Here is a 27545-nt window from a genome sequence, read left to right as displayed (position 1 = left end):
GGCAACGTGAATCCGTTAAGCAAAGCTACTGACCACCGCCAGTTAATTTGGACAACGGTACAAATGGCGACGTGTTAGCCAGAAAGTAGTTAAAAAATGGTCCACGACGATTTAAGAGTGGAGTGGGTTAGACAGCGGGTATCTGCCGGTTTCAATTTGTCGGACTGTCCCACCTGTTTTGACGAACTACTGAGCCGGGAGGATGGAGAAGAGGAGGAGAAAATTATCCGGTATTTGAACGATGTCTCTGAGGAAGACTCACCTTCATGTCTTCTGTTTTTCAAAACTGTAAGAGAGGAGGAAGTCGAAGTTGAAATTCCAGGCGGTAAGTTGGCTAAGGTGTAGCACTGGTTTTCTCTCTTTTTGTCAAACATCTTTTACTCTGTGATCATAAGAGGATACAGAAACATGAGGAATAAAGCTAGTAACAAGAAAAGGGCTACATACGTACTTCAATGAAACATTTTCAAGGCATTGTAGATGACCGCTTTCTGATTTGTCAGCTTTTAGCGCTTCAAAGTGAGGTTTCATTTCATTCTTTAACTGGTGAATTTGAAAAGATGTGAGCCAATAATTTTGCATCGTTATCAATTAAAGTTATGGGTCTCCAGTTATCAAGCAGTAACCGATCCTTTTGTGTTTGTGTTATCATTTAATTAAACCTTGGCACATAGTTGAGGGAAGCTTACAAAGTTGTATAGCCCCCCTAACAACATACAGTAAAAATTCAGAAATATGACCTTGAAGTACCTTATAATATTTGCCTGTAAGACCATCGTTACCTGGGGAATTATCTTTCAGTTTACTACTGTTCTTTTTCAGTTCTTCTAGGGACAAAGCTTGATCACAAGCTTCTTTTTGAGTTTTCCCAATACCTCGTGCCTCATTTCTTTATAGAAGAAAAAAACCCCAAGATGAGCTATGACTGCTATTTTGGTCAGAGTAAAGTTTTTTATAAAATTCTTTCACAAAGTTAGATATTCTTTGGGGGGCTTCAGAGATCTGTGCATCAATCATACATTTATGTATATTATTAAAACTGGTATTTCTTTTATCTAGATTATGAAATTATTTTGTGTTCCTTTCACCGTGTTCCATTGACTTCCATCTAGCTTGGATAACGCATCCCATGCCAAATTTTGATAAATATTCAACTCAAGATTGTAATGCAGTTAAATTTTTGATATCAGTTTAAGAGAGCTTGTTATTTTCACAAATAGAAATTATATCCCTAAGAAATCTGTCTTGTATAAGTCTTTTTTCTTTAGCCAATTCCTTTCCCCTTTTAATCGTCACGTTACGAATCTGAAATTTTGTATATTCCTGGTGTTTGCCATATAGTTTTTCTTCTTGAGCTTTCCTCTAATTTCCATTAATGATTTCTATGGCTTTTTCTTTGAAAAGTTTTTTACACAAACGTGTATTATTTAACACACAGTTTTTACAGTAATTTGAATTACATTTAACCGACAGGTTCCTTGTATGCAATATTAAAGAAATAATCTTGTGATCAGTAAATACTGATGGTTCTGTTTTGGCTTATTTTACTCAGTCTATTAACTTGTTCAATATGAGTCAAAAGTCAATCCTAGATCTCTTAGATAAAGCTGTTCCAGGTGAACTGGATTTGATGCAGATTTTCAAGCCTCCATATATCACAACAATTTACATGCAGGCATAAATTATTAAATTCTCCATATGTGCCTCTTAAAGATCTTTGTGGGTGACAGTTGTTTGTGGGATTATTGAAACAATTCCAGTCCCCTCCTAATATTAGTTTAGTATTCAAGAAGGTATTCAATAAGACACAAATTTCTTCTCCAAATTCTTTGAAAAGGATTGTGTTTCTATGGCTATTATTATAACCTTATATGTTACCCAAAACAAAAAAATAATCCATAAATTCAATAATTTAAAGAATCCATCTTCCAGAATCATGAATAATATTTTTTTAGCACTTTTCCCTGAAAGTATCCTTTCAATATAGCTACACCAGCAGAGTTACTATTACCATACGCCATCCTAATGTTATCTCCCCACTGATCTTTCAGTCTGAAGCTAAAGCATGTGTTTGTTGTAGAAAGTAAAACTGCCTTGAAACTTTACCAAAAAAAAAAACAGCCGTCCTCTTTATCTGTTCCCGGATACCCCTCACGTTAAATGAACAGAATGACAAAGACAAACTGAACAGTAGAACAGTAAGTTAACTCAACAAAGTTTATACCTTAAAATTGTATTTACCTAAAATTTTGTTTGTATTAGCATGCACAGAATAACCCGATAAAGCAATTAACAAATCAAAAATTAAATAATTTACATAGTGTAACAAAAATTATAAATTATGTATTAATTATCATGTATTAATTGCTTAAATGTTTTGCCAAGGTTTTAGCACTGTATTTTTAATTTTGTTAACATTTGAATAATAAGACTATATCTAACTAAAACCTTTATAACCTCAGAAAGGAGGAAAGACATAGACTCTTCAGATCTTAACAAGAAGTCTTGGACCCAAAGTGGCACAGAGATAACCTCAAGCTCAGAGGAGACAAATGAAGAAAGTCCCAGCCATGTGAGATCAAACTTTAATTCATACCCTCTTGTATTAATGTCTTTCACATTGTGACTGTGTTTGAAATCATCTATCAGTGTATTCGCAATGGAGCGGATAGAGATGATACAAATCTTTAACCCATTTCTGGGGTTGTCTTTTCAGATGATTGAGGTTAAAGTGGTCTATCACATTGAGCTTCATGTAGCAGTAAACAAATACCCAGAGAGATTTTTGAAATCCCGTGTCTTCTACTTTCTCAGGAACACAAAGGGTGAGAAGACAGTTCAGTATCATCACAATGAAGTATGTTCAAGCTTCTACAGCATATAAAAAGGATTAACCGATAGATTATTTGTGTGTTTTAAATAGAGACCATCGTTGAACCACTGGACATGAATGAAGCCAATATCCTGATGCCCAGGCAATTTGACATTGGCATGCATAGTGGAGACCCTCTTCTTGTGCTGCAGAACAAACTTGCCAATGTAAAATATAAAACAATTCACAAACAACCAAGCACAACTACTATCAGTTAGACAAAAACTTAAGGCACAACATCAGAAAAGCTGTAAACATCAACCATGTATTTCAAACAATTTCTGATTTTTTTGAATAATTAGTACAGGATGCATATTTCCACTGTGTTTCTCCTCAGGTGTACATACCCTTGCTTACTGTCCACCGGATGAAGATAACTGGTGCAGGTTATCAAAGCGGGGCGTATTCTTCTCAGGAGGAGACCAGTGGTGAGGGTGAAAAGGAGAGTTCAGCGAAGTTAAGTAAGCAAGTCATGATTCGTGATGAGTTGCTCCACAGGACACACAAGTTTTTGGGAGTGGTCAACACAACTCTCCAACACCTTCAGATACAAGGTTTGTTTTATGTAATAGACCGAGGGCTTGTTATTTTTAATTTCATGAATTTATCAGTATTGGACTATCAAAAAATAAGTAAAACTGTTATTGAAGCCTGCAGAATAAAGGGCAAGCCTCAAATATACTGCTCCTACTTTTTTTTAATACTCATTTAATCCCATTTCATAATAAACAGTAAAATCTAAAGATCACTCTCTTTGTCGCAGATGAGAGTACGCTGCAGATCCCTGAGATAGACCTGGAGCTGGAGGTGGATGTTCTGCTTTCTGATCCAGAGACGGTAGAGAAGTTGGAGCAGTGTGTGATGAACTGGCAGACTCAGATAACCATTTTTATTGAGGAGCAACAAAACAAAAAGCCACAGGTTTGTGACTCTGCCTGTATTCTGAGTTTCAACACAGGCAGACTTGGTGGTATTGAAGTTAAGGAACGTATACTTCAGCTGAAGGGCCTGTGGTGAAGCCCAGCATTCACATGCATAGTTGCTGCTTGAAATTTTGGAACGATTACCAACAGGATTAAATCCCTGTCAGCTCGAAATTAAATTATTAGGTAGCAGAAAGCATAAAACATACACGGTGATATCCCTCTACCAATGTGAAACATTCACTTTCCATTTTCCTCCAGGCACCTGGCCCTATGGCCGAGATAGCTTTTTGGCAGGAACGCACATCCATCCTGAGAGCTCTGTGTGAGCAGCTCAAACAGCCTGTGGTAAAGAAGATCTTGGAGGTGATGACCAAAGCAGATGCAGGCATTGTTCAGACCCTGGAAGGAACAGTTGCTGAACTTATTAAATATTATGTGGAGTCAGATGATAATTTACGCTTCCTCAGAACACTGGAAAGACACTTCATGGTGAGCTGCACTTTTGATAAATGCACTATTGCCAAATGTTCTTTACATTGACTTACTCTGTTCTCAGTCAACAATGAACAGTGTAACTACCAAGAGTTGGTAGTTATATAATACATACTTGCCAAGAATAATTTTAATATACATAATATATTTTTTGATTGTTCTGCTATTCTCACTTTCAGTTCTTTCAAAGTTACCATTGTCTGTTGTAGAATCTGGCTACTGGAGCAAATTTTGATGTCATCCTGGAGACCATCCCTCCTCTGATGGATAGCCTGCAAATTGTGTGGATAATCTCTTGCCACTATAACACAAATGAACGTATGGTCCATCTAATGGAGCGTATTGCCTGGCAGCTGTGTGAACGTGTAACTCAAGTCATTGATGTCCACACGTTATTCAAGTACGTATGGATACATCTAAATTTTAAATTTGGAGGTTCAGATCTTAGATCAAGTTTATAACTGTATTTTATAATGTCATAATTGTTCATAAGTCGGTCAGAATCCTTTATATAAGTAGGTTTTTTTGTAGTTTGAGTATAATTTAACAATGTGCTTTGCCCTGGAAAGAGAGAAGAGGGAAGTGGCAAAATCCAAGGTGCATGCTGCTAAACAGGTTCTGGACCAGTGGAAGTCATCCTACTTTGAGGTGCGCGCTGAAATTGAAGAATCAGGAAGGGATCCACGCTGGGAATTTGACCGCAAGAGACTGTTTGAGAGGACTGAGTACATGGCTACCATCTGCCAGGATCTGTACAATGTTTTGCAGGTCACTGTACATACACTTCATAAATACTGACCTCTCACACAATAAATGAACATGTGAATGTATTAAAAGCAGCTCTGAGAGAGTTCTCCCGGATTTCTTTTGTGCAGATTTTGGAGGAGTTCTATAACATCTTTGGCCCAGAGCTAAAAGGTGTGACTGGTGACCCAAAATGCATTGATGAAGTGCTGTGCAGAGTGGATAGTCTGGTTTTGCCTATTGAGGAGGTCAGTTTTAATCCTTTCAACATCTGTAAGATGAGCAGTTGGAAAATGATCATGCAAGACTTCAGCACTACAGTTCAGGTGAGTTCAGGACATCGCAAATGCAAATGTTGTGAAAATGTGAGTTCTTGATAAAAATAACTGTTTAATTAAGCATAGTAGTGTCAATGTACTTGTCAGTTCACACCAATAAAATTGCATAATTTTCTGTGTTCTGTACCGCAATCATCAAGCTGATTCATTTTTTACATGTATTTGCTCAGGCTATTGAGGGAGAGGCCATCATCTTCATTGATCTGTCTTTTAAGACACTGCGCTCTTCAGCTGTTGCCTTTGACATGCTCCTGAAATTCAAACACATCCGCTCCAGAGAGGCTATCAATAACCATTTGATGAGAAAGTTTAATGACATCCTGGCTCAGTATTGCAGAGAGGTAGTGCACTGTGAAATCAAGAAAATGTGCTGGTTGATATTTGACTTTGCAGTCTAATTTGAATTACTATCAAAGTATGTGATAATATCAAATCATTACAAAGCTTCTGTTGAGAGGATACATCGAGGTTAATCTTATTAATCCATATAAGACGTGGAAGTTCGTTGAACGCTGCTTCCATTTACTAAAATACAAGTCAAAAATATACTTTATCATTATAATTTTGAATAGAATGAACATGGTCTGCCACAAGCACTTTTGTAGAATGCCTAAGTATTTTTGTCTTTGTTGTAGGTTGACAGCATAAATGAAATCTTTGAGGCAAAGAAGGATAAACCGCCGCTACATAAGAATGAGCCTCCTGTGGCAGGATCCGTCAGATGGGTTCGATCTCTTCTCCACCGCATCAAGCATACCATCCTTCCCTTCCTGGAAGTGCCAGAAATGCTTGAGAGTGAGCAGAGCAATATGGTGAGTCATTTCATTGTTGCACAGCTGTATAGGTCATTATAAATATTCGACTGTTTAGACACCAAAATGTCATTGAAACCCTTTATGTGACCTTTGCTGCATTCTGCTCAGGCCAAGAACAAGTATGTGGAAATGGCCATGCAGATCAGGGACTATGAGGAGAGGAAGTATGCCCACTGGGTGGCTGAGACAGAATGCAACTTGCCATTGCTAATGAAAAAACCCATTCTGGTCATGATTACCACTGAAAACCAAATCCAGGCAGAACTGGTATTTATCTCTCACTATTTACTTACTTATAACTGTTACTCAGTGTTTTGCAAAAATACTTATACGGTAACTATTCTCATTCTCTTCTTTTTCTCTCAAATTCCCTGCCTTTGTTTTGATTGTTCTCATTTTCAGGCTGTCTCTAAAGATGTCCCACCAACTGAAAGCAGCCTACAGAGGAATGTGCGATACCTTGTGAACTTCGCTCCAGAGATCAGGGAAATCATTTCTGAGACACACAACCTTGTGGCACTGGGCTGCTCTGTGCCTTATCTGGCTCAAAATGTTACTCTACAGGAGCATAAACTCATCAGGTAATGATGCTCACCAGTAACTGCATGCAGAGTTTATACCAAACAGCAAAACCACTGATTAATGTAATCTCTTGCCTGACCTGTTTCATCCTTGGTCTTAGGTATGTTGATGATCTGAACAACCTTGTTAACTGCTACCACTCTATAATGGACAGCCTGAGTGAGGCAAAGTTCATTATGCTGGCTAAACAAATCAAAACAGTCCAAAAAGAGATGCATTTTGGATGCAAAAGACTCAACTGGAATTCCTTAGGTATGGTGCACACAGAGGCGGAAATGTCTGTGTAATTTCATTTATGCATGCTTGTGATCTGATGAAATTAATATTGTCTGTAAAAATGAAATCAGATAATATGTGGTATTTGATTTTAGGTATTCCCGACTTCATCAACAGAGGCATGCAGGCTGTCTCTAAATTTGAGTCAGTTGTCAGTCAGATTCAAAAGAATGAGAGGGATATTGATTCCAAGTTGCAATCCATGGTGATGGCCAACTTAGTGAAATTTCCAGTCACAGATAAATCAAATGACTTACCAGGTAGAACCAATAAAAGGATATTATTTATTAGATATAATAATTCAAACTTATTTTCATTGATTTAATTGAATGTTTTTATTCCAAGGTGTCAAGGAGTTCTGTGAACACATTGAGCGACAGCGAGTTAAAACTGTGAATTTGCTGAGTAGGAAGTATGCCGACATTGGACCTGTCATCACTAAAACAGAACATTTGATCATGGAAACCAGCAGTGGCAAAGCCAAATGTATGGCAGGTTATTACATGTACTGGGAACACAAGGTGCTAGATTCCCTCATAAAGATGGTGCTGAGGTAATTACATGATGTTAATGTTTTTGAAGTTATCTATTTTGTGAGCAGTATTAATCACTGCTCCTTTGAGATGCAGTACAATATCTGTCTTAACCATTGTAACATCCCTCTTGTTGACCTTTACATTTAGGAGCATTCAGGCCTTCAGTGTGGCACTGATGGGAAGTACTGCGCTTTTCCAGATCGATGCCATCCTGTCTGCCCCTAAGATTGTGTTGCAGCCCCAAAGCAATGAGATCTACTGGCTGATCATGCAGTGTATCAGAGACTGTGTAGAGAGCACAAAGGTGGGTTCATCGTGATTCTCTTATGTATCCCCGCTTTTTTTTTTTTAAATATTATTTGTAACACTTTAACACTGACAGTTTGACTTAATTCTGGCCAAATTTTGTGTTTCAGCAATTTGTGCGCTGGATGCGTGGGACCTGCATTGAGTGCCCTCCACAACGTGTGGGTGGTGAAGACGAACTGGTGACATTTAGCTTCTACAGTGACATATGGCAGCATCCTCAGATAAATGAAAGTGCCATGACAGTGTCCCAGAACATCCAGGAAGTGCTACTCTCTCTGGATCGTTACCTTAACCACTGGAAACGCTATCGGGCTCTTTGGGAAAAGAACAAAACCATTGTCAATGAAAAGTTTGCTGCAAGAAAACCATCCTGTGTCATGTATGATGATAAACTGCAGTTCCTTGCTCGTATCAATCAGGAGGTGATGCTGGAGCCCCTGTTTAAGAATGAGCACATCATCCATCTAAACCTTGAGCCTCTGGCTCACACAGTGCATGACACTGCTGAGTCCTGGATTAGTTCACTGGGTAGCCTGCTCAACAAGCCTGCCAAAGAGGATCTCTTCAACCTGAGAGATGAACTCATGGTACTGAATCATGCTACACAGTGTGTGCCTCATGTTTTTATGGTAAATATTTTTTGATTTTTATATGTGATTTTCCTTGATTATTTTATACAAAAGCAACTCTCTACGAAGCTGAAACAGAGCCCGGACACTTTTGAAGACCTGAAGTCTGTCCTTGGTACCATCTCAGACATCAGGGACATGTCTCTAGATGTGGAGCTGAGATTCACTGATATCAAGGAAAGATACAGAACAATGGCCATGTACAAAGTGGAGGTACCGTGTGTTTAATGTTAAATTACTGTCCCTTGAAAGCATAAGTTTTTATTGTTTCCCTTGTTGAAATTCTTGTGCTCTATATTCTATGCATAGGTTAGAGAGGACGAACTGGAGCTCGTGGCCAGTATTGGCCAGATGTGGAGTGACCTGTTTACAGAATCCAGACAAGTGGATCGAGGATTGACAGATGTCAAGAAATCATTTACTCAGGTAAGACATCAAACCTACTCAGTCTGCTTAAACAGAAATTAAAAGTACGTTTTTTAGAGATTTACATTTACAGTTCTCTTCCTATTCTCCCTCCAATACATCCAAAGATTACAAAGGAGAAGATTGAAGAGTTTAAGATGGAGTTATCTGTCTTTGCTGAAAGCTTCAACATGCATGGTCCTGGAGCTGTGGGAGATGATTTGGAGAAAGGTACTTGAACCCTGCCTTTACTTGTTATATCCAGAAGAATAATAAATGCTTTTAAATCTTGAAACGTAGTGGGGGAACCACTGCCTCTCTTTTGTTTTCTTTGCAGGACTGACCATTATGGGAACATATGAGGCAGACCTTGCCAATATAGTGTCAGGACGGCAGGAGCTAGCTAATGCTGAGAAGCTGTTGGACCTACCAGTCAGTGTGTACCCAGAGGTTATCAGCATGCTGAAGGATATGAAGGGCTTGAGACAAATATATGATGTATATAAAGCTCAGAAGGTGTGATGTGGTGGCTGTCAGTTAAAATTTTCAATTGGGACACAATTCTGATCAACATGGTTTTTCAAGTATTTAATGTTTGTCCCTAAATTTTCTAGGACGCAAAGACAGAGTGGTCTCAAACCTTGTGGGTGGATTTGAACATCCAACTGCTACAGGAGGGTGTTGAGGATTTCATCAAAAGCTTGAGGCAGCTGCCCAAAGATGTGCAGGCGCTGCCTGTGGCCTTCTTTCTAGAAGGACGCATGAAGGAGTTCAGAGAGTCTCTGCCTCTTCTGCTGGACCTGAAGAATGAGGCCCTCAGAGACAGGTCAGTCTTCAGAAAACAAAATGCCAGTTAATAATAGAGTATAAAATTTATATTTAGACCAGGATGTAAAAACGTATGTTTTTATTTTATTATTTTGGGCTGCAGACACTGGATGGAACTGATGGAAAGGACCGGCACTAGCTTTGAGATGAACCCTGACAGCTTCACTCTTGAGAACATGTTTGCTATGGAGTTGCACAAATATGCAAATGTTATAGGTGAAATTGTCACCTCTGCTGTAAAAGAGCTCAGTATTGAGAAGGCAAGCATCCGTCTTTGTGAATGATCTCAAACTAGAGTTAGGAATCATTTTATCAGTTTATCGGTGAAATCATAAAAACTTACAAAACATGTTATCTATGTGTGGGTGTTTGTATGTGTGCCTCCAGGCAGTGAAGGAGATGGTGGAGACCTGGGAGAACATGAAGTTCAGTGTGCAGAACTATTTTAAAGGGACCGAGGAACGTGGTTCTATTCTGGGTGCAGTGGATGAGATCCTGCTGAATGTGGACAATGATGCCATGAACTTACAGAGCATGGCAGGCAGCCGTTTTGTTGGACCCTTCCTTGGCACCATACAACAATGGGAAAAAGACCTGTCCCTTATTAGTGAGACCATAGAGGTCAGTGAGAGCAACCAAATCTCTCATCACACTTTAGCTGATCCGTAACATCCTTTCTGAAAAATATTTCTTACACAGGTATGGCTTCTGGTACAACGAAAATGGATGTACCTGGAGAGTATATTTTTTGGTGGAGACATTCGCTCGCAGTTACCTGAGGAAGCCAAGAAATTTGATAACATTGACAAAAAGTTTAAAGAAGTGAGTGTTGCCATAATATTAGCCTGATGAAAGGAAGCTACTCTGTTACTGCAAATCTCAAAATAATATAATTTCCTTAATTTCTTGTGTAGATAATGACTGACACAGTGAAGGGCCCAAACATTAAGCGGTGCTGCCTGGTTCCCAACCGGTTAACAGACCTGCAGGGCCTGAGCAATGGTCTGGAAAGGTGCCAGAAGAGTCTTAATGACTACCTGGACTCTAAGCGGAACGCGTTTCCTCGCTTCTTTTTCATTTCTGATGATGAACTGCTCAGCATTCTGGGAAGCAATGACCCTGCCTGTGTCCAGGAGCACATGATCAAGGTATCAGCCTTATGATACTTCACATACTCATATACTTCTTCAAAGTAGGGAGGAATAATGCTTTCCATGTGTGTGAAACACTTTTCTTGATTTTTTTCTTTTCTTTGTTTCACAAGATGTATGACAACATAGCATCTCTGAGGTTTGATGTGGAAAGCAGTGGGGAGACAGTAGCTGGAGCTATGGTGTCTGCTGAGGGTGAGGTGATGGAGCTAAGGAAGCCCATACCAGTGGAGGGCAGAGTTGAGGAGTGGATGACGGGAGTACTGCTAGAGATGAGGAGGACTAATAGACTCATCACAAAGGAAGCAATCTTCCGCTACTGTGAAGATAGGAGTAGGTGTGTGTAGACTGATGGTGTAGATGTGAGCAATTTTGCCGGTGTCTGTGTGTACAAGCTGCAGTAAATTTGTCATTCCCATGTTTCTCAGGGTGGATTGGATGTTGCTGTACCAGGGCATGGTGGTGCTGGCTGCCAATCAAGTGTGGTGGACCTGGGAAGTAGAAGATGTCTTTAAAAATGTGAAGAAAGGAGAGAAGCATGCGTTGAAGAACTATGCTAAGAAAGTGTACCAGCAGATTGATGAGCTGGTAACACGCATTACACAACCTATGAAGAAAAATGACAGACGAAAGATCAACACTGTGCTTATCATTGATGTCCATGCAAGAGACATTGTAGACAACTTTGTTCTAAACAGGTAAGCCTTTGCCAGCCTTTTTATCTTTATTCATTGTACATTGTGTTTGAAGATACACTTAATGAAAAAAAAAATCTCTTTCCAGTATAATGGACGCACAAGAGTTTGAGTGGGAAAGCCAACTGAGATTCTACTGGGTCCGGGAACACGACAACCTATTTGTGCATCAGTGCAGTGCTTCTTTCTCTTACGGATACGAATACATGGGGTTGAATGGTCGGTTGGTTATAACCCCACTGACAGACCGGATCTACCTCACCCTCACCAAGGTCTGAGAAGCTTTGCACATTTGTATAAACAAAACAAATGAATAAAAACCCCCAAGCAGAAACATGTAAATTGTTGTGGCAGCTTGTTTTGACAACACGTTGTCTGTGAATCTGGGTTTGTATTTGTGATGCAGGCCCTTTCCATGTACCTGGGTGGAGCTCCTGCTGGACCGGCTGGTACAGGAAAGACAGAGTCCATCAAAGACCTTGCCAAGGCTTTAGGCCTCCTCTGTGTGGTTACGAACTGTGGTGAGGGCATGGACTACATGGTAAGAAGCTTGCGCTTGAGGAGCTAGCAGCTTCTGAAAATACAGTCTTAGTACATTTAACATGTTCTGTGATGTTTTCCTCAAAAAAAGGTCACAGAACACAGAACAGTACATTCACTTCCGGGCATGTGCATGAACATACACATGCATTAACCACACTTTGTCTGCATTTTTTTTCCTTGAACCCCTCTCTCCTTGTTTGCAGGCCATGGGTAAGATCTTCTCTGGCCTTGCCCAGTGTGGAGCCTGGGGCTGCTTTGATGAGTTCAATCGTATTGATGCCTCAGTGTTGTCAGTTATCTCCTCCCAAATCCAGACCATCCGCAATGCTCTCATTCTGCACCTCAAAAGGTTTCATGTGAGTCTGTTGTAGTTATGCAGAACCAGTAATGAATACATCAAAAATTATTCCAGATTTTATGTAAATTCAAACATTAGAGATTAAAGGTTATTTCATTTGTTGACCTTTATTCCCCATAAACCACCTCCTTCTTACTATGCACATCAGTTTGAAGGGCAAGAGATCAACTTAGACAGCCGAATGGGGATTTTCATCACCATGAACCCGGGTTATGCAGGACGCACAGAGCTGCCAGAATCAGTCAAAGCCCTCTTCAGGCCTGTTGTGGTCATTGTGCCTGATCTGCAGCAGATTTGTGAGATCATGCTTTTCTCTGAGGGCTTCCTAATGGCCAAGGTGACGGAGACACACACAAAACACAAATGACATTGTTACTATTTAGCTGCTGCTCTTATCCCTAGTTATGTATAATAAACCATGTATATACAATATTACTATAATTTACAAGATTTATATTAGTGTTCTCAGGTAATTCAGAAAAGCAAGGATAATATATAATGGATTACTTTGAAAATTCTTTGCTATTCTTAAGCATGAAAATACAATTTTTCATATCAACATGGCTAAATCTGTCACTCTACACTAAAAACGGCTTGCTGCTTATCTACACATATACATTTCATACTAGGGATTTTATCTCTTCATTTTTGTTCAATTCAGGTGCTGGCAAAGAAGATGACAGTACTGTACAAGCTGGCTCGTGAACAGCTGTCCAAACAGTCTCATTATGACTTTGGCCTGCGAGCTCTGAAGTCTGTCCTAGTGATGGCAGGAGAGCTGAAGAGAGGCTCACCAGACCTCAGTGAGGTAGAGGCCAAAGAACATTTTTCATCTTTCATTTTCATTTAGTGAATAGAAAACTTCTCCTTTTGGCTTAAATTCAATTTGGAACTAGGGAGATATTTGTGATCCCACAGGTATAGACTGAAGCTTGATTGCTGTTGGGAAAATTTGGGGAATTTGCTTCGAGTGCATGTTTTAGATGAGATTTTATGACAAAGATTCAGGTAGTGTCCACCATTTGTTAATGCTTTGTAGTCTTTTGTCATTTATTTGCTGTTATTTACATCTTTTACTCTCCACAGGATGTGGTGTTGATGCGTGCCCTCAGGGACATGAACCTGCCAAAGTTTGTGTTTGAGGACGTGCCTCTGTTCCTCAGGCTGATCTCAGACCTTTTCCCTGGACTAGACTGCCCTCGTGTTCGCTATCCCAACTTCAATGATGCTGTGGAACAGATCCTGGAAGAAAACAAATATATCATACTGCCTAACCAGGTGTCTCATTTGGGTCTTAGATTTGTTTCTTCTTATTCAGGCTTGCTTACGCAAATTAAGGACTGTTGAGTTTCAGTGGCAAGATTTAGTTTCAGCATACGAGCGGATAGATGTTGATATACCCTATTCTTTATGCTGTCTTTGGTTTCAGGTGGATAAAGTGGTGCAGATGTATGAGACAATGATGACCAGGCACACTACCATGGTTGTGGGCCCAACAGGTGGAGGGAAATCAGTTGTCATCAGCACATTATGTCAAGCTCAGACCAAGTCAGTGTCAGTTTACATCACCTAACTTTACACCACCTTCCTGATCTTTTGTGTGGACAATTGTAACCTTTATTTTATCTAATTATCAGATTGGGATTGCAAACCAAGATGTATCCCCTGAACCCTAAAGCCATGAGTGTCATCGAACTTTACGGTGTTCTGGACCCTGACACTCGAGACTGGTCTGATGGGATCTTATCCAACATCTTCCGTGACATCAACAAGCCTACTGACAAAAAAGAGCGAAGGTTAAAAAAAAAAAAAAGACTTAAAGGAGACATTTGATCAATCAATCAGATGTACAATATGCCAATGATGCCATTCATTCATTCAAACATTGAGAAAAGAAGAAATAATTCTTGTGAAATACAAAATAAAGACATTAACTTTGACTCACAGGTACATCTTGTTTGATGGGGATGTGGATGCTCTCTGGGTTGAAAATATGAACTCAGTGATGGATGACAACAAGCTCCTCACTCTAGCCAATGGGGAACGGATCCGTTTACAGAGTCACTGTGCCCTGTTGTTCGAGGTTTGTCTGAATTTCAAGATTGCTGTCAGAATACCTCTCCCTACACTTTTCTACAAAGCAACTTTCAGGGCATATTATAAGAAAACTTCACCATTACAGGTTGGAGATCTGCAGTATGCTTCCCCTGCTACTGTTTCCCGCTGTGGGATGGTTTTTGTTGACCCCAAAAACCTGCGATACACCCCATACTGGCAGAGATGGGTGACCAACAGACCTGACAGGGTATGGGAAAAAAACATATAAACTATGTAATAATTGTACTGGCTTATAATTTTATAATATCTCGACATAATCTTTTTTTTTGCTAGGAACAAGAAGTGCTCAACAAACTGTTTGAGAAATATGTGCCCAGCTCTATTGACATGATTATGGATGGTATTATTGATGGAAAACAGGGCCAGAAACTGAAGACTGTTGTCCCTCAGACAGATCTAAACATGGTAGGTTAATTTCATCCATCTCACATGTACCCCAGTACCCGTGTTGTCATATTTATGCATGAAGAATTGAATGAAGATCAGTATTGTCCCATCTTCAGACTACTTGCATTAATTGCACATGTGTTGGTGGTATGTTCAGGTGACTCAGCTGTGCTTGACACTGGATGCACTGCTTGAAAGTGCGAGCAGCAGTGCTCAAGTCCTGGAGTGTTACTTCCTGGAAGCTCTGTACTGCTCACTAGGGGCCACATTGCTGGAGAGTGACAGGATCAAGTTTGATGAGTTCATCAGAAGGCTTTCCTGCTTAACCACAGTGCATGATGAGAACGCCCTGGCTGGACCTGGTGAGATCCCAGGTAAAAAGCAAGAATTTGTAGAATTTGTATTAGCATTCACTATCAAAATTATATATTTTTAATGCACGCTTTTAGGTACAGTTTGATTGTGGGAACATTTCATGTTGTATACTACAGAACAGGGTTGGGAGATATGACGCTCCAGTACACAATACTATTATATATAATATGAGATTATTAAAAAAAAGTTGTTTGTCCATCTTAGCTGTCACTGTTGAAAATCAATGAGTAGGACTGCTTCATGGTTTTAAGTTGAATTAATAAATATCATGATGAAAACAAACTTTTTTTTAAAACATTTTGACATTTTTATTCTCCACCTGAATATGTGCAAATGCATTTTATTGTATCACTTTTCTATCTTATTACTGATAGCAAAATGTCTGCATCCATACAGGATACTTGCCCACTCTGTATGATTTCCATTTTGATGGCACACAGGAGAAGTGGGTTCCCTGGAGTTCCTTGGTCACCAAATATATCCACAACCCTGAAATGAAGTTTGCTGATATCCTAGGTAAAGATCAGTTCTATGAGCTGTCAGGAAAAATTGTGTGTTCTTCATACATGTATAGGGATTTGATATGTCGTGGCCCTCCCAAGCTCCTTCCTCCACTTTGATTTCTTCATCCTCCATCTTTGATTTAGTGCCAACTACTGACACCACGAGAGCCAGCTGGATCCTGGAACAGATGGTGAAGACGAAGAGGCCAGTGCTTCTGGTTGGAGAGTCTGGCACTTCCAAGACTGCCACCATTCATAACTTCCTCAAGAACCTCAATGCAGATACACGGGTGTGTTAACTATCTAGCAATGTTGTCCAGCGTTATGTCATTTGAGTATAATTTCTTTAAATTTCTTCCCTTCTGTTTCTAGATTACTCTGATCATCAACTTCTCATCTAGAACAACTTCAATGGACCTGCAGAGCAACCTGGAAGCCAGTGTGGAGAAAAGGACCAAAGAGACCTATGGGCCTCCTATGGGGAAGAGACTGCTGGTCTTTATGGATGACATGAATATGCCAAAGGTACCTGCTCCAAGCTCTCAGCCATCTCCTTAACTGTAGTGAATGACAGTGCTCGCACGTTTGACATTATTATAATATACTATATGCTCGTCCAGGTGGATAATTATGGCACACAACAGCCTATTGCACTTCTGAAGTTGTTATTGGACCGAGGAGGCATATATGACAGAGGGAAAGAGCTTAACTACAAAATTCTAAAGGACCTTGGCTTTATTGCTGCCATGGGAAAGGCAGGAGGTGGGAGGAACGAGGTGGATCCCCGCTTCATCTCGCTCTTCAGCGTCTTCAGCATCCCCTTCCCTGCAGTGGAGTCACTCCACCTTATCTATGCTTCCATTATCAAAGGCCACACCAAAGTGAGCATCTCTTTCCTACATAAATCAATAAATATCAGGATCTCAGTCATTAAATCTAACCACTCAAATCTAATAAACTTGATCAAATATTTTAGCCATTTGAGGATGCCATACAGAAGGTTTGTGATAAAGTCACCTTCTGCACACTGGAACTGTACAACAACATCATCAAAGATATGCCACCCACTCCCTCCAAGTTCCACTACATCTTCAACCTGAGGGACCTGTCAAGAGTCTACAATGGACTGACCCTCACCAAACCTGACAGGTCTGATCTAACACGTACACTCTATTAACAGAGAAACAGAGACTTTACTGTTAGAGGTTTATATTTCTAAATGCCTTTGCTTTACATGATTTCTCTCAAACAGGTTTCTGACTGTCACCCAATTTGTGCGAGTCTGGAGAAATGAGTGCCTGAGAATCTTCCATGACAGACTCATTGATGAAACTGACAAAGCCTTGGTAATAATAAATAATAATAAAAATAATATTAGTAGATATTTACTGTAGATTCTTCTTTGTATTGACTGCAGGGACCAATACAATATGTGTAACTGTTCCTCCAGCTGTAATTGTAGGCTTAAAATCTACTGCATACTAAATAGTTTAGCAGTTTTGTATTTCAGTTTTCACATGTACCCAATGTATGTTTTTGCCATCAGGTGCAAGGCCACATAAAGAACCTGACTGAACAGCATTTCAAGTCAGACATGGAGGCAGTCATGAGAGACCCAATACTATTTGGAGACTACAGGACAGCCCTAAGTGAGACTGAACAAAGGGTCTATGAGGACATACAGGACTATGATGCTTCAAAAGCCCTGTTTCAGGTATTGTCAATTGTAATAGGAAAATAGTTTTTGACAGTTGTTACAATTATTAACTCCCATATTTTGTCTTTAACTATACTGAAAGACCTTTGTGTTTTTGCACTCTGCAGGAAATTCTAGAGGAATACAATGAGAACAAGTCGAGGATGAAACTAGTACTGTTTGATGACGCTCTGGAACATCTGACACGGGTGCACCGCATTATCCGCATTGATCGTGGACATGCACTGCTCGTCGGTGTGGGGGGCTCTGGCAAGCAGTCCCTCACCAAGCTCGCTGCCTTCGCTGCCGGCTGTGAGGTTGTAACAAGTGAAGGGTGTGATAAAGGGCTTAGGATTTGTAATGATGAACTAATTTAAAATTTTCCTTTCTTTGGACTTACAGTTTGAAAAAAGTAAATGTTATAAATGGTACAGTTATGCTTATGGCAGAGCAAATAAACTTTTTATTAAAGTCTTGAAGTGGCGAAGACGTTACATCAAATGTTTCATGTCAAGCAATGGGGGAAAATGTACAAAAGACACAAGACATTTAGAGTATTTCCATTCACTGCCATAAGAATTTAGCATCTTAGTTTTAAAAATTTGTCTCAGTACAATCATAGCTTCAGTGACGCTTTGGAACAATGTGGAAATAGCAGTCGTCTAACCCTAAAGCTGCTAAAAGAGAGAAACAGAAAGGGAAAATTAGGATTTGAGGGGTTAAGCAGCATTAATCTATATTTGCAAAGAAATCACATGCAATTATTAATGGAATGTGCTTTTCCCAGGTGTTTGAGATAACACTAAGCAGAGGATACAGCGAGTCAAACTTCCGTGAAGACCTGAAAACACTGTACTTGAAGCTTGGCATTGAAAATAAGAAGACGGTGTTCCTCTTTACTGATGCCCACGTTGCTGAGGAAGGCTTCTTGGAACTCATTAACAACATGCTCACTTCAGGTTGGATATCACTCTAACTTCTTTGCTCACAGTACATTTGTCTTTCTTAAAAGCTGCAACTGTAGTACTCTGATCATGCTCTCAATAGGCATTGTTCCTGCATTGTTCCCTGATGATGAGAAGGAGTCAGTTCTCAACCAGCTTCGCGATGAGGCTCTAAAGATGGGAGCAGGTCCTTCTAAAGAAAGTGTGTGGCAGTACTTTGTCAACAAGAGCACCAACAATCTACACATTGTTTTAGGCATGTCTCCAGTGGGAGACACCCTGAGGACACGCTGCAGGAACTTCCCAGGTGAAATACGGTGTCAGGCTGCACTTGATTGTAATATAATTTCAGATTTTATTTTACCAACTGTGTGTACTTTTTTCCTCAGGACTGATGAACAACACTGTGATAGACTGGTATCTGCCATGGCCTCCACAGGCGTTACTTGCAGTGGCTCAGTCTTTCCTCGGTGTGTAATTACACACATTTCGATCTTGCATTTGTTATGGAAAAGTTTGTTTTCAAATATCCATTTAAAGACTATCTTTACGTTATTTAGTTGTGATCAGACCTACAGCAGGAGTATTATCCCTAAAAACAGATTTTTCTTTTCAAGAAATTCCCAAAGTTTTGTTTATACTTTCTTTTTACAGGGGAAAGTCCAATGATTCCTGAGGTACACTCTGCAGAAGTGATAGCTCATGTATGCATGGTCCATAACTCTGTGGGTGACTACAGCAAGCTATTCCAGCAGAAACTCAGACGTAGTAACTATGTTACTCCAAAGAACTACTTGGATTTCATTAACACCTATTCTAACCTCTTGGAGGAAAAGGACCAGTATATCCTGGGTGAGAAGATGGAACATATAAATTTGGTATCTCTGTGGGAAGTGTTAGGCTGGTACCATATGGCTGTGCATTAACATGTATATGATGATTTGAGAGACTTTGTTTTGTTAACTTGCTCTCTCCCAATCCAGCTCAGTGCAAGCGTCTAGAGGGAGGTTTGGATAAACTGAAGGAGGCTAGTGAACAGCTGGCTGAGCTGAATGTCAAGCTAGCAGAGCAGAAGGTGGTCCTCGCTGAAAAGTCCACGGCTTGTGAAGCCCTGCTGGATGAAATCTCCACAAACACAACTGTAGGTCAGTGAGTAACTGCATCTATTAGTTTAGGGCTATAATTAACACAGTGTACTAAAGGCTTTCGAAAGTGAACACAGCTGTTACAAACCACTTATCAATAAATTTTCCTTCTAGCTGAGGAGAAGAAGACGCTGGCAGAAGACAAAGCCAAAGAGATTGAGGAACAGAACAAAGTGATCGCTGTTGAGAAAAAAGAAGCTGAAAGTTCCCTGGCTGAGGCTCTGCCAGCATTAGAGGCAGCCCGCAACGCACTGCAAGACCTAGAAAAATCGGATGTCACAGAGATCCGGTACACTCTCCTCCTTACTCAGAGCCTCATTTTCATTCTGTAGTTGAAAAAGCTAGCAATGAGGATGAATGAATAGATAAACAGTGACGTCTGTAATTCACCCAAATTCACACACCCAAACTGAACCTCAGTAAAGAAAATAGATGATAACCCAAAACATGTTGTATAGGGGGCTGATTAATATTCTAGAATTTCTAATTGAGCACATCTTGTATCAGTGACAGAAAAACAAATTTACACCATCTGTTAATCTATCCCCTCTTTCTCTCTGCCTTTATGATGGTGCGTTTTGCAGATCCTTTGCCAAGCCACCGAAACAGGTGCAGGTGGTTTGTGAGTGTATCTTGGTACTGCGTGGCTACAAGGAAATCAATTGGCAGTCAGCCAAGGGGATGATGTCAGAGGCTAACTTCCTGCGCTCGCTGATGGAGATGGACTGTGATTCCATAAATATCAACCAGATCAGGACTGTCAAAGGTAAGTCAGTGATCAATGGAAACCTCCCATAAAAATTCCAAATAATAATACCCATGTAGTGTATACATTTGCGTTTGTCAAGTATTCCTCAGTTGTTTTCTTTGCCATTTCACCTGGCTAGGCTTCCTGAAGAATCTCCAGACGAGCTTTGAAGAGATGCAAGCCATCAGTAAAGCTGGCTCAGGAATGCTCAAGTTTGTGGAGGCTATCATGGGTTACTGTGAGGTTGCCAGGGAGATAAAACCCAAGAGAGAGAAGGTATTGTAAAGTTTTGAAAGTGCTATTACATCATGCGCTATAAGAGGAACACAGATTAAACAGCTATATTTCCAATGTTTTTTTAGGTGACACGTCTAGAGAAGAACTTCTTTCAGAGTAAGCAGGAGCTGGAACACATTCAGAGTGAGCTTAGCAATATCCAAAAAGAGCTGCAGGCTCTTGGAAAGAAGTACCAAAGTGCAATGGAGGAGAAACAGCTGCTACAGGAGGAGGCTGAGCTCATGGAGAGGAGGCTGATAGCTGCTGACAAACTAATCTCAGGCCTGAGCTCTGAGAATGAACGGTGAGGCTGTAAGAGACACAACACATAGAGTCAGAACACTTGCCACTATGAGCCTAACCAACCCTGCTGCTTAGGGTTGCTTATTTGCTTCATTTTAATCTAATTTTCTTCATCCCTTTGCAACTCCACCTATCCCTCTTTACTACTCAAACTTTTCAACTATCCGCACTCAGGTGGACACAAGATTTGGAGGAGTTGAAGCAGAGACGCGTACGTCTCTTGGGTGACTGTCTGATCTCTGCTGCTTTCCTGAGCTATGAAGGGGCCTTCAGCTGGGACTTCAGGAATGAAATGGTATACCAAGTATGGGTTAAGGATGTGCAAGAGAGAGGCATCCCCTCGGGCCAGCCTTTCAAAGTGGAAAGCCTTCTTACTGATGAAGTAGAAATCAGCAGGTGAGAAGGAGTGTGTGCTCTCAACAGATTTTGAAACTTGAGGGGACAATATGCAATATGAATTTGTCCTATCAAATGAAAAGAATTATGCGTTGTGGGCAGGTGCTTATTGCAAATAGGTGGATTTCTCTTTATTTTGGCTTTACTCGACTCTGACTAAAGGGACTGCGTTGTTAAGTAGTTGTCAAATAAAACCTGTATGATGCTGTAGATGGGGATCAGAGGGCTTGCCTCCAGATGAGCTTTCAGTGCAGAATGGGATACTCACAACCAGAGGGAGCCGATTTCCCATGTGTATTGACCCACAACAGCAAGCCCTCAACTGGATTAAGAAGAAGGAAGAAAACAATAACCTCAAGGTAAAAAACATTTCATGCTCATACAAGTTATGTTATTCCCCTTCCAAGTCCCAGAAGGACTGCTTTAGACAGGTTCCCACTGCTGACAGCCTCAGAGTCAGCACTTTGGAAAGAGTAAGGACATGTGCTCCTGACACTCTGATCATCCCTTTTTCCCCAGATCTCATCTTTCAATGATCCAGACTTCCTGAAGCAGCTAGAGATGGCCATTAAATACGGTTTCCCATTCCTTTTCCAAGATGTGGATGAGTACATCGACCCTGTGATTGATAATGTCCTGGAGAAGAATGTAAAAGGAGCAGAGGGAAGACAGGTCATCATGCTGGGTGACAAGGAGGTGGACTATGATCCCAACTTTAAACTGTATCTCAACACCAAACTGGCTAACCCCAAATATTCCCCATCAGTGTTTGGAAAAGCCATGGTCATTAACTATACTGGTAAGATCCTTTGGCATGGCAACCAGAGTCTTTGTGTATAACATTTGAACAGCATGTACTAAATCCTTTGTCTGTCTGTGTTTGTCCATTCTTTGTATCTGTGCTTCATGTAGTGACCCTGAAGGGCCTGGAGGACCAGCTGCTGAGTTTTATCATGGGCTTTGAGAAGAAGGAGCTGGAGGAGCAGCGTGACCGTTTGATCCAAGAGACAAGCAACAATAAGAAGCTGCTGAAGAACCTCGGTGACTCCCTGCTAAGAGAGCTGGCCACATCTACAGGCAACATGTTGGATAACACAGAGCTGGTTCACACATTGGAGGAAACAAAGTCAAAAGCCAGTGAGGTCAGTCTGGCTACAGCAAGCATCAGTGAACTCATGGAAGAAAACCAATCTCACTGACGTCATTAATCCCAGTTTTTTCTTGTTTGATGTTGTGATCATCAGGTATTTGAGAAACTAAAGTTGGCTGAGAAGACATCTGTGGACATTGATAAACTCAGAGACGGCTACCGACCTGTTGCAAAACGCGGTGCTATTCTGTTCTTTGTACTAACAGAAATGGCTCTGGTGAACAGCATGTACCAGTACTCTCTAGCCTCCTACCTGGAAGTCTTTAACTTTTCACTGCGCAAATCTCTGCCAGACTCGGTTCTGCCCAAAAGATTGAAGAACATCATGAACACTCTAACTTACAGTGTTTATAACTATGGCTGCACAGGTAAAATAATTGATGCTGAATAATAGAATGCATGGAAAAGGGTCAGTTTCTTACAATAAAGCACAGTATTTATGATTATTTTATAGATTTTATAACCTGAACTGACTGCCTATCCCTAGGTCTGTTTGAGAGAGACAAGCTGCTCTTTTCCTTTAACATGACCATCAAAATTGAGCAGGCAGAGGGGGGAGCACCTCAGGAAGAGTTGGAGTTCTTCATCAAGGGTGAGATATCCAGAGAAGTTGAACTCCTCTAAAATGTTCAAGTATATTTAAGTGATCACAAATACACACAATTGAAAATGCACACAATGTTCAATGAAAATTGTATATTTTTCCACCACATGTGTGAAGGTAATCTATCCCTGGAAAAGAGCAAGCGCAAAAAGCCTTGTGACTGGCTTCCAGACCAGGGCTGGGAAGACATAGTGAAACTCGCAGAGCTCTTTCCTGAGCAGTTTGGTTCTCTGCCTGATGACGTGGAAAAGAATTCCACTGACTGGAAGTCTGTAAGTGACCACAGTGACAGGATTCGCTATAGGCATTTTACTTAATAAGTTGAGAGTTTAACCCTCATTCTTTTTTACCTCAGTGGTATGACTTAGATGGACCACAACAGGCTCCATTCCCCATGAAATATGAGGAGCACTTGTCAGCCTTTCAAAAGCTGCTGTTGCTGCGCTGCTTCCGTGTTGATAGAGTCTACAGAGCTGTGACTGACTACGTCACTATCACCATGGGCGAGAAGTGAGACTTTTTCTGTTCCATTAAATGCAGTTAAATGTGTTTGTGTGTGTGCGTGTGTGTGTGTATATACAAGCCCTGAGTTTCCTCATGTTTTCTTGTATTACTGCTCAGATATGTACAGCCTCCTGTGATCAGCTTCGATGCAATTTATGAACAGAGCACACCTTCCTCCCCCATTGTCTTCATCCTGAGCCCGGGCTCTGACCCAGCCAGTGACCTCATGAAACTAGCTGAGAGATCAGGCTTTGGAGGCAATAAGTTCAAGTTCCTTGCTATGGGCCAAGGCCAAGAGAAGGTACTGAAGAATTCTTTAAGCTTTGAGTCTGGTCAAGTGAAACAAGTATTGGGATCACTAAGTAGTCACAAAAGGTAACAATAAAAAGTAAGGAAGCCGAAGGTAATTGACCTCCCTACCTGTGATAAAGGTGGCACTGCAGTTGCTGGAGAGAGCAGTGTCCCGTGGTCATTGGTTGATGCTACAGAACTGCCACCTGCTTGTAAAATGGCTAAAGGAACTGGAGAAGTCCTTAGAGAGGATCACCAAACCCAATCCAAACTTCCGCTTGTGGGTCACCACCAACCCCATTAAGGATTTCCCCATTGGCATACTGCAAAAGTCCCTAAAGGTGAAAAATATTTTCTCTTTGCCTTCAGCAGTGTTGTCTTTAGATTGTTTGTAAATGGCAGGGTTAACTATCTAGGATCCAGTAGTGGGCACCTGGATTTTCTCAAGACGGTTTGTTATTGGATATTTTTAATTTATATGTTGGGAATAGTGTATCACCATGCTTTTTCATTTTCCATACAGCAAGGGGATACACTGTTTTTTTGAACTTTACACATTCAATGAGCATGGAAGAAACAGTTACATACTTCCAATAAATATCAAATTGTCTTTTAGAAACTGGTGTAGTCATCTCCTTTAACCTGTCTTGTTTAAATATATTGTAAGTTATTTGTAAAAAAAAAAAAATATCTCGAAACAAGGGAAACTACCATTGGAACATCTTAGTGTATGTGTTATCTTTATACATATGTATTATTTTCCTAAGAAAAGTAAGTTTTAAGGCTGAATATGAGACCACATGGACCACAAGACTGGACGGTGTGTTTACATGTAACTTAACATTGTGTGCAGGTAGTGATAGAGCCTCCCAATGGACTCAAGCTCAACATGAGAGCCACGTACTCTAAAATCTCCCACGAGACCTTGACTGAATGCCTACACCCTGCCTTCCGTAGCCTGGTGTATGTGCTGGCCTTCTTCCATGCTGTGGTGCAAGAGAGACGCAAGTACGGCAAGATTGGCTGGAATGTCCCCTACGACTTCAATGAGTCCGATTTCTTTGTAAGTTGCACGGGAGTCATTTACAATATGTTGGAAATAACTGATTGAGTTAGATTTATAGACTCTACTTAAGAGCCATAATATCAGTTGTATTTCACTTTTCAGTTGTGTAAAGAATGTAACTGCGCTCAACAGGTGTGTATGGAGATCCTGAACACCTACCTGACCAAAGCTCACAACCAGGGAGACAGCAATATTCCCTGGAAAGGTCTTAAATACCTTATTGGGGAGGTTAGGCTGAATTCATTGTGTTTTAATAAACTGTACATCTATTATCCTTCTAGCTGATCCTGTAAGTTTAGTGTGTATGTACATTGTTTTATAGGTGATGTATGGTGGGCGAGCCATAGATAGCTTTGATCGCAGGATCCTGACTGTCTACATGGATGAGTACCTTGGAGACTTCCTCTTTTACACCTTTCGGCGCTTCCACTTCTTCAGCAACAAGGATGTAGATTACAAGATCCCTCCAAATGGGCCCAAAACAGTATATGTTGGTCAGTTGTTATTTTCACTACTCTACATTCTCTTCCTCTAAGAAAAGTTAATATTCTGTCACCACTCACACAATTACCCTGTTATGTGTTACAGATGAGATTGAGACCCTGCCACTGGCAAACACACCAGAGGTATTGGGCCTTCATTCTAATGCAGAGATAGGATACTACACGCAGGCAGCTAGGGACATGTGGACTCACCTAATAGACCTGCAGCCTCAGACAGGTATGAGTTGGCATCTTTCCCACCTCCACACTGAACATCCCTAGAAATAATATTTGTTATTTTTCGGAAGTACAAGGTGTTCCATACTGTTGAAGGGTGTTTATTTTACTCTCTTTGCAACCATGCTGCCAATTCGTTATCTGTTATTGCCTTTACACACTCTCTTTTGCCTCAGGAGAATCGGGTGGAAGCATCAGTAGGGATGACTACATCAGCCAGGTGGCCCAGGACATTCAGAAAAAGCTTCCAAAGTTATTCGACATGGATGTGATCCGTAAAAAATTTGGTACAGACATTTCCCCGACCTCAGTGGTGCTGCTTCAAGAATTAGAACGTTTCAACAAACTAGTGGTCTGCATGCAGAGCTCTCTGGCTGAGCTGCAGAGGGTGAGAAGGAGGCCCAGACGCCAATAAGATATTTGGAAAACAAACCCACTTTGTGACTCATACAGGTTTGGATTTGTTCTAATTGTCTTGTGTCGCATAGGCTTTGGCTGGTGAGGTGGGTATGAGCACTGAGTTGGATGAGGTTGCTCGGGCCCTTTTTAATGGTCACATCCCTGCCATTTGGAAGAAGTTGGCACCTGACACACTTAAGTCCCTCGGCAACTGGATGAGCCATTTCAAGAGGCGTTATGAACAATATGACTACTGGGTGAGGATGAACACTCACGTACTCATATAACCTCTTACATGTAGCCTTCTGTAGAATTAGAGAATAATTAACAAACAAGTTGAGAATATATTTTCATGTTTGATGTAACTGTGTATCTTGTGTTCACCAGGTGGATGAGGGAGAGCCAAAGGTAATGTGGCTATCAGGACTTCATATCCCAGAGTCCTACCTGACTGCCCTGGTCCAAGCTGCTTGCAGGAAAAATGGTTGGCCTCTGGATCTTTCCACACTGTACACACAAGTGACCCAGTACCGCAGTGAGGCAGAAGTCAGTGACAAACCTGGGCAGGGTAATGAAATTACAGTTACCATTTGCAGCATGATCAGTGATAAGTTACAAAGACTTATAGTCTTTTTCTCTGCAGGCTGTTTTGTGTCTGGCCTGTATCTGGAGGGAGCGGACTGGGACATGGAGAAGGGCTGCCTAGTGAGGAGTAAACCAAAAGTTCTGGTTGTTGAACTGCCCATCCTCAAAGTCATACCCATAGAGGCATGCCGCCTCAGATTACAGGTGTGGACCACAGGCACTACAGGCCGCCATACTATACTTTAGGTCACTATTTTGATGATTTTTCCTAAAAATCGTGTGTATTTTCATGTATTTTGTACCACAGAATACACTGCGGACACCAGTGTACACCACGTCCTTGCGGAGGAATGCAATGGGTGTGGGGTTGGTGTTTGAAGCAGACCTGTTCACCACCATGCACATCTCCCACTGGGTGCTCCAGGGAGTCTGTTTATGCCTAAATGCCGACTAAAGACAGCCCTCTGCCTCAATGAGCTGGTTACCTTTCACACATTCTGTTCCAACATGTTAATTAATAAGGATGATGCCGACAGTGTCTGCTTTTTTAGAGAAGAAAATGTAGATTACAGGAAAACAAATTAGTTATGATTAAAGATGTTTTAAAAAAAACAGAAAACTAGATGGGATTTTTGACTCACTATCTACTTCATTGCTTTCATTATTTTCTCACTAGATGGCAGCACACAACAGTACTGAGCTAGTCATTATGGGCAGTGGCCCCAGGGATTTCTCCTTGGTGTTACAGTGGGCTAAAGTGCCATTAGGCTACAGTGGGTCCGGATCTTTCAGACTTAAAAGTCTACTACTGTTTGGTAATGGATAAATGTTTGCAAT

At 40.8% G+C, this 27545-nt stretch overlaps 1 protein-coding gene across 1 annotated transcript; it reads left to right on the top strand.

Annotated features, from left to right (window-relative positions):
* The first annotated feature begins 96 nt into the window (after positions 1–96).
* On the top strand, positions 97–27162 carry dnah10 (dynein axonemal heavy chain 10). The gene is made up of 78 exons (XM_040154691.1): positions 97–325; positions 2463–2572; positions 2717–2825; positions 2924–3039; positions 3210–3300; positions 3636–3793; positions 4057–4287; positions 4500–4690; positions 4860–5058; positions 5166–5360; positions 5543–5713; positions 6008–6184; positions 6296–6415; positions 6590–6768; positions 6870–7021; positions 7141–7305; positions 7391–7598; positions 7729–7885; positions 7998–8477; positions 8574–8737; positions 8834–8945; positions 9053–9155; positions 9262–9440; positions 9539–9750; positions 9856–10012; positions 10140–10373; positions 10452–10574; positions 10667–10900; positions 11017–11240; positions 11332–11601; positions 11687–11870; positions 12005–12139; positions 12345–12497; positions 12648–12836; positions 13161–13307; positions 13586–13777; positions 13929–14047; positions 14137–14295; positions 14447–14582; positions 14682–14804; positions 14891–15022; positions 15162–15378; positions 15776–15895; positions 16027–16172; positions 16255–16407; positions 16503–16763; positions 16859–17031; positions 17135–17228; positions 17429–17596; positions 17707–17895; positions 18366–18537; positions 18626–18829; positions 18912–18992; positions 19177–19374; positions 19506–19667; positions 19782–19956; positions 20252–20433; positions 20555–20691; positions 20778–20995; positions 21169–21390; positions 21602–21749; positions 21910–22189; positions 22303–22532; positions 22635–22908; positions 23028–23132; positions 23262–23416; positions 23500–23654; positions 23766–23949; positions 24080–24280; positions 24793–25002; positions 25138–25233; positions 25328–25499; positions 25594–25725; positions 25901–26112; positions 26213–26380; positions 26511–26691; positions 26767–26912; positions 27016–27162. Exons 1-78 carry the CDS (start codon positions 97–99, stop codon positions 27160–27162), a joined length of 13587 nt encoding a protein of 4528 aa, XP_040010625.1.
* The last annotated feature ends 383 nt before the right edge of the window (positions 27163–27545 follow it).

The sequence above is a fragment of the Xiphias gladius genome, chromosome 19, assembly GCF_016859285.1.
Source record: "Xiphias gladius isolate SHS-SW01 ecotype Sanya breed wild chromosome 19, ASM1685928v1, whole genome shotgun sequence".
In the NCBI taxonomy this organism is placed as follows: Eukaryota; Metazoa; Chordata; class Actinopteri; order Istiophoriformes; family Xiphiidae; genus Xiphias; species Xiphias gladius.
The sequence above is the reverse complement of the archived record's forward strand: the minus strand, read 5'-3'. Positions and strand labels throughout refer to the sequence as shown.

Excerpts from the sequence above, each read along its gene's own strand:
- dnah10 (XM_040154691.1), top strand. The coding sequence starts at position 97 with ATGGTCCACGACGATTTAAGAGTGGAGTGGGTTAGACAGCGGGTATCT. Across the intron at positions 2,826-2,923 it reads CTTTCTCAGGAACACAAAGG|AGACCATCGTTGAACCACTG; the intron begins GTGAGAAGACAG and ends TGTTTTAAATAG. Across the intron at positions 3,040-3,209 it reads TGCAGAACAAACTTGCCAAT|GTGTACATACCCTTGCTTAC; the intron begins GTAAAATATAAA and ends GTTTCTCCTCAG.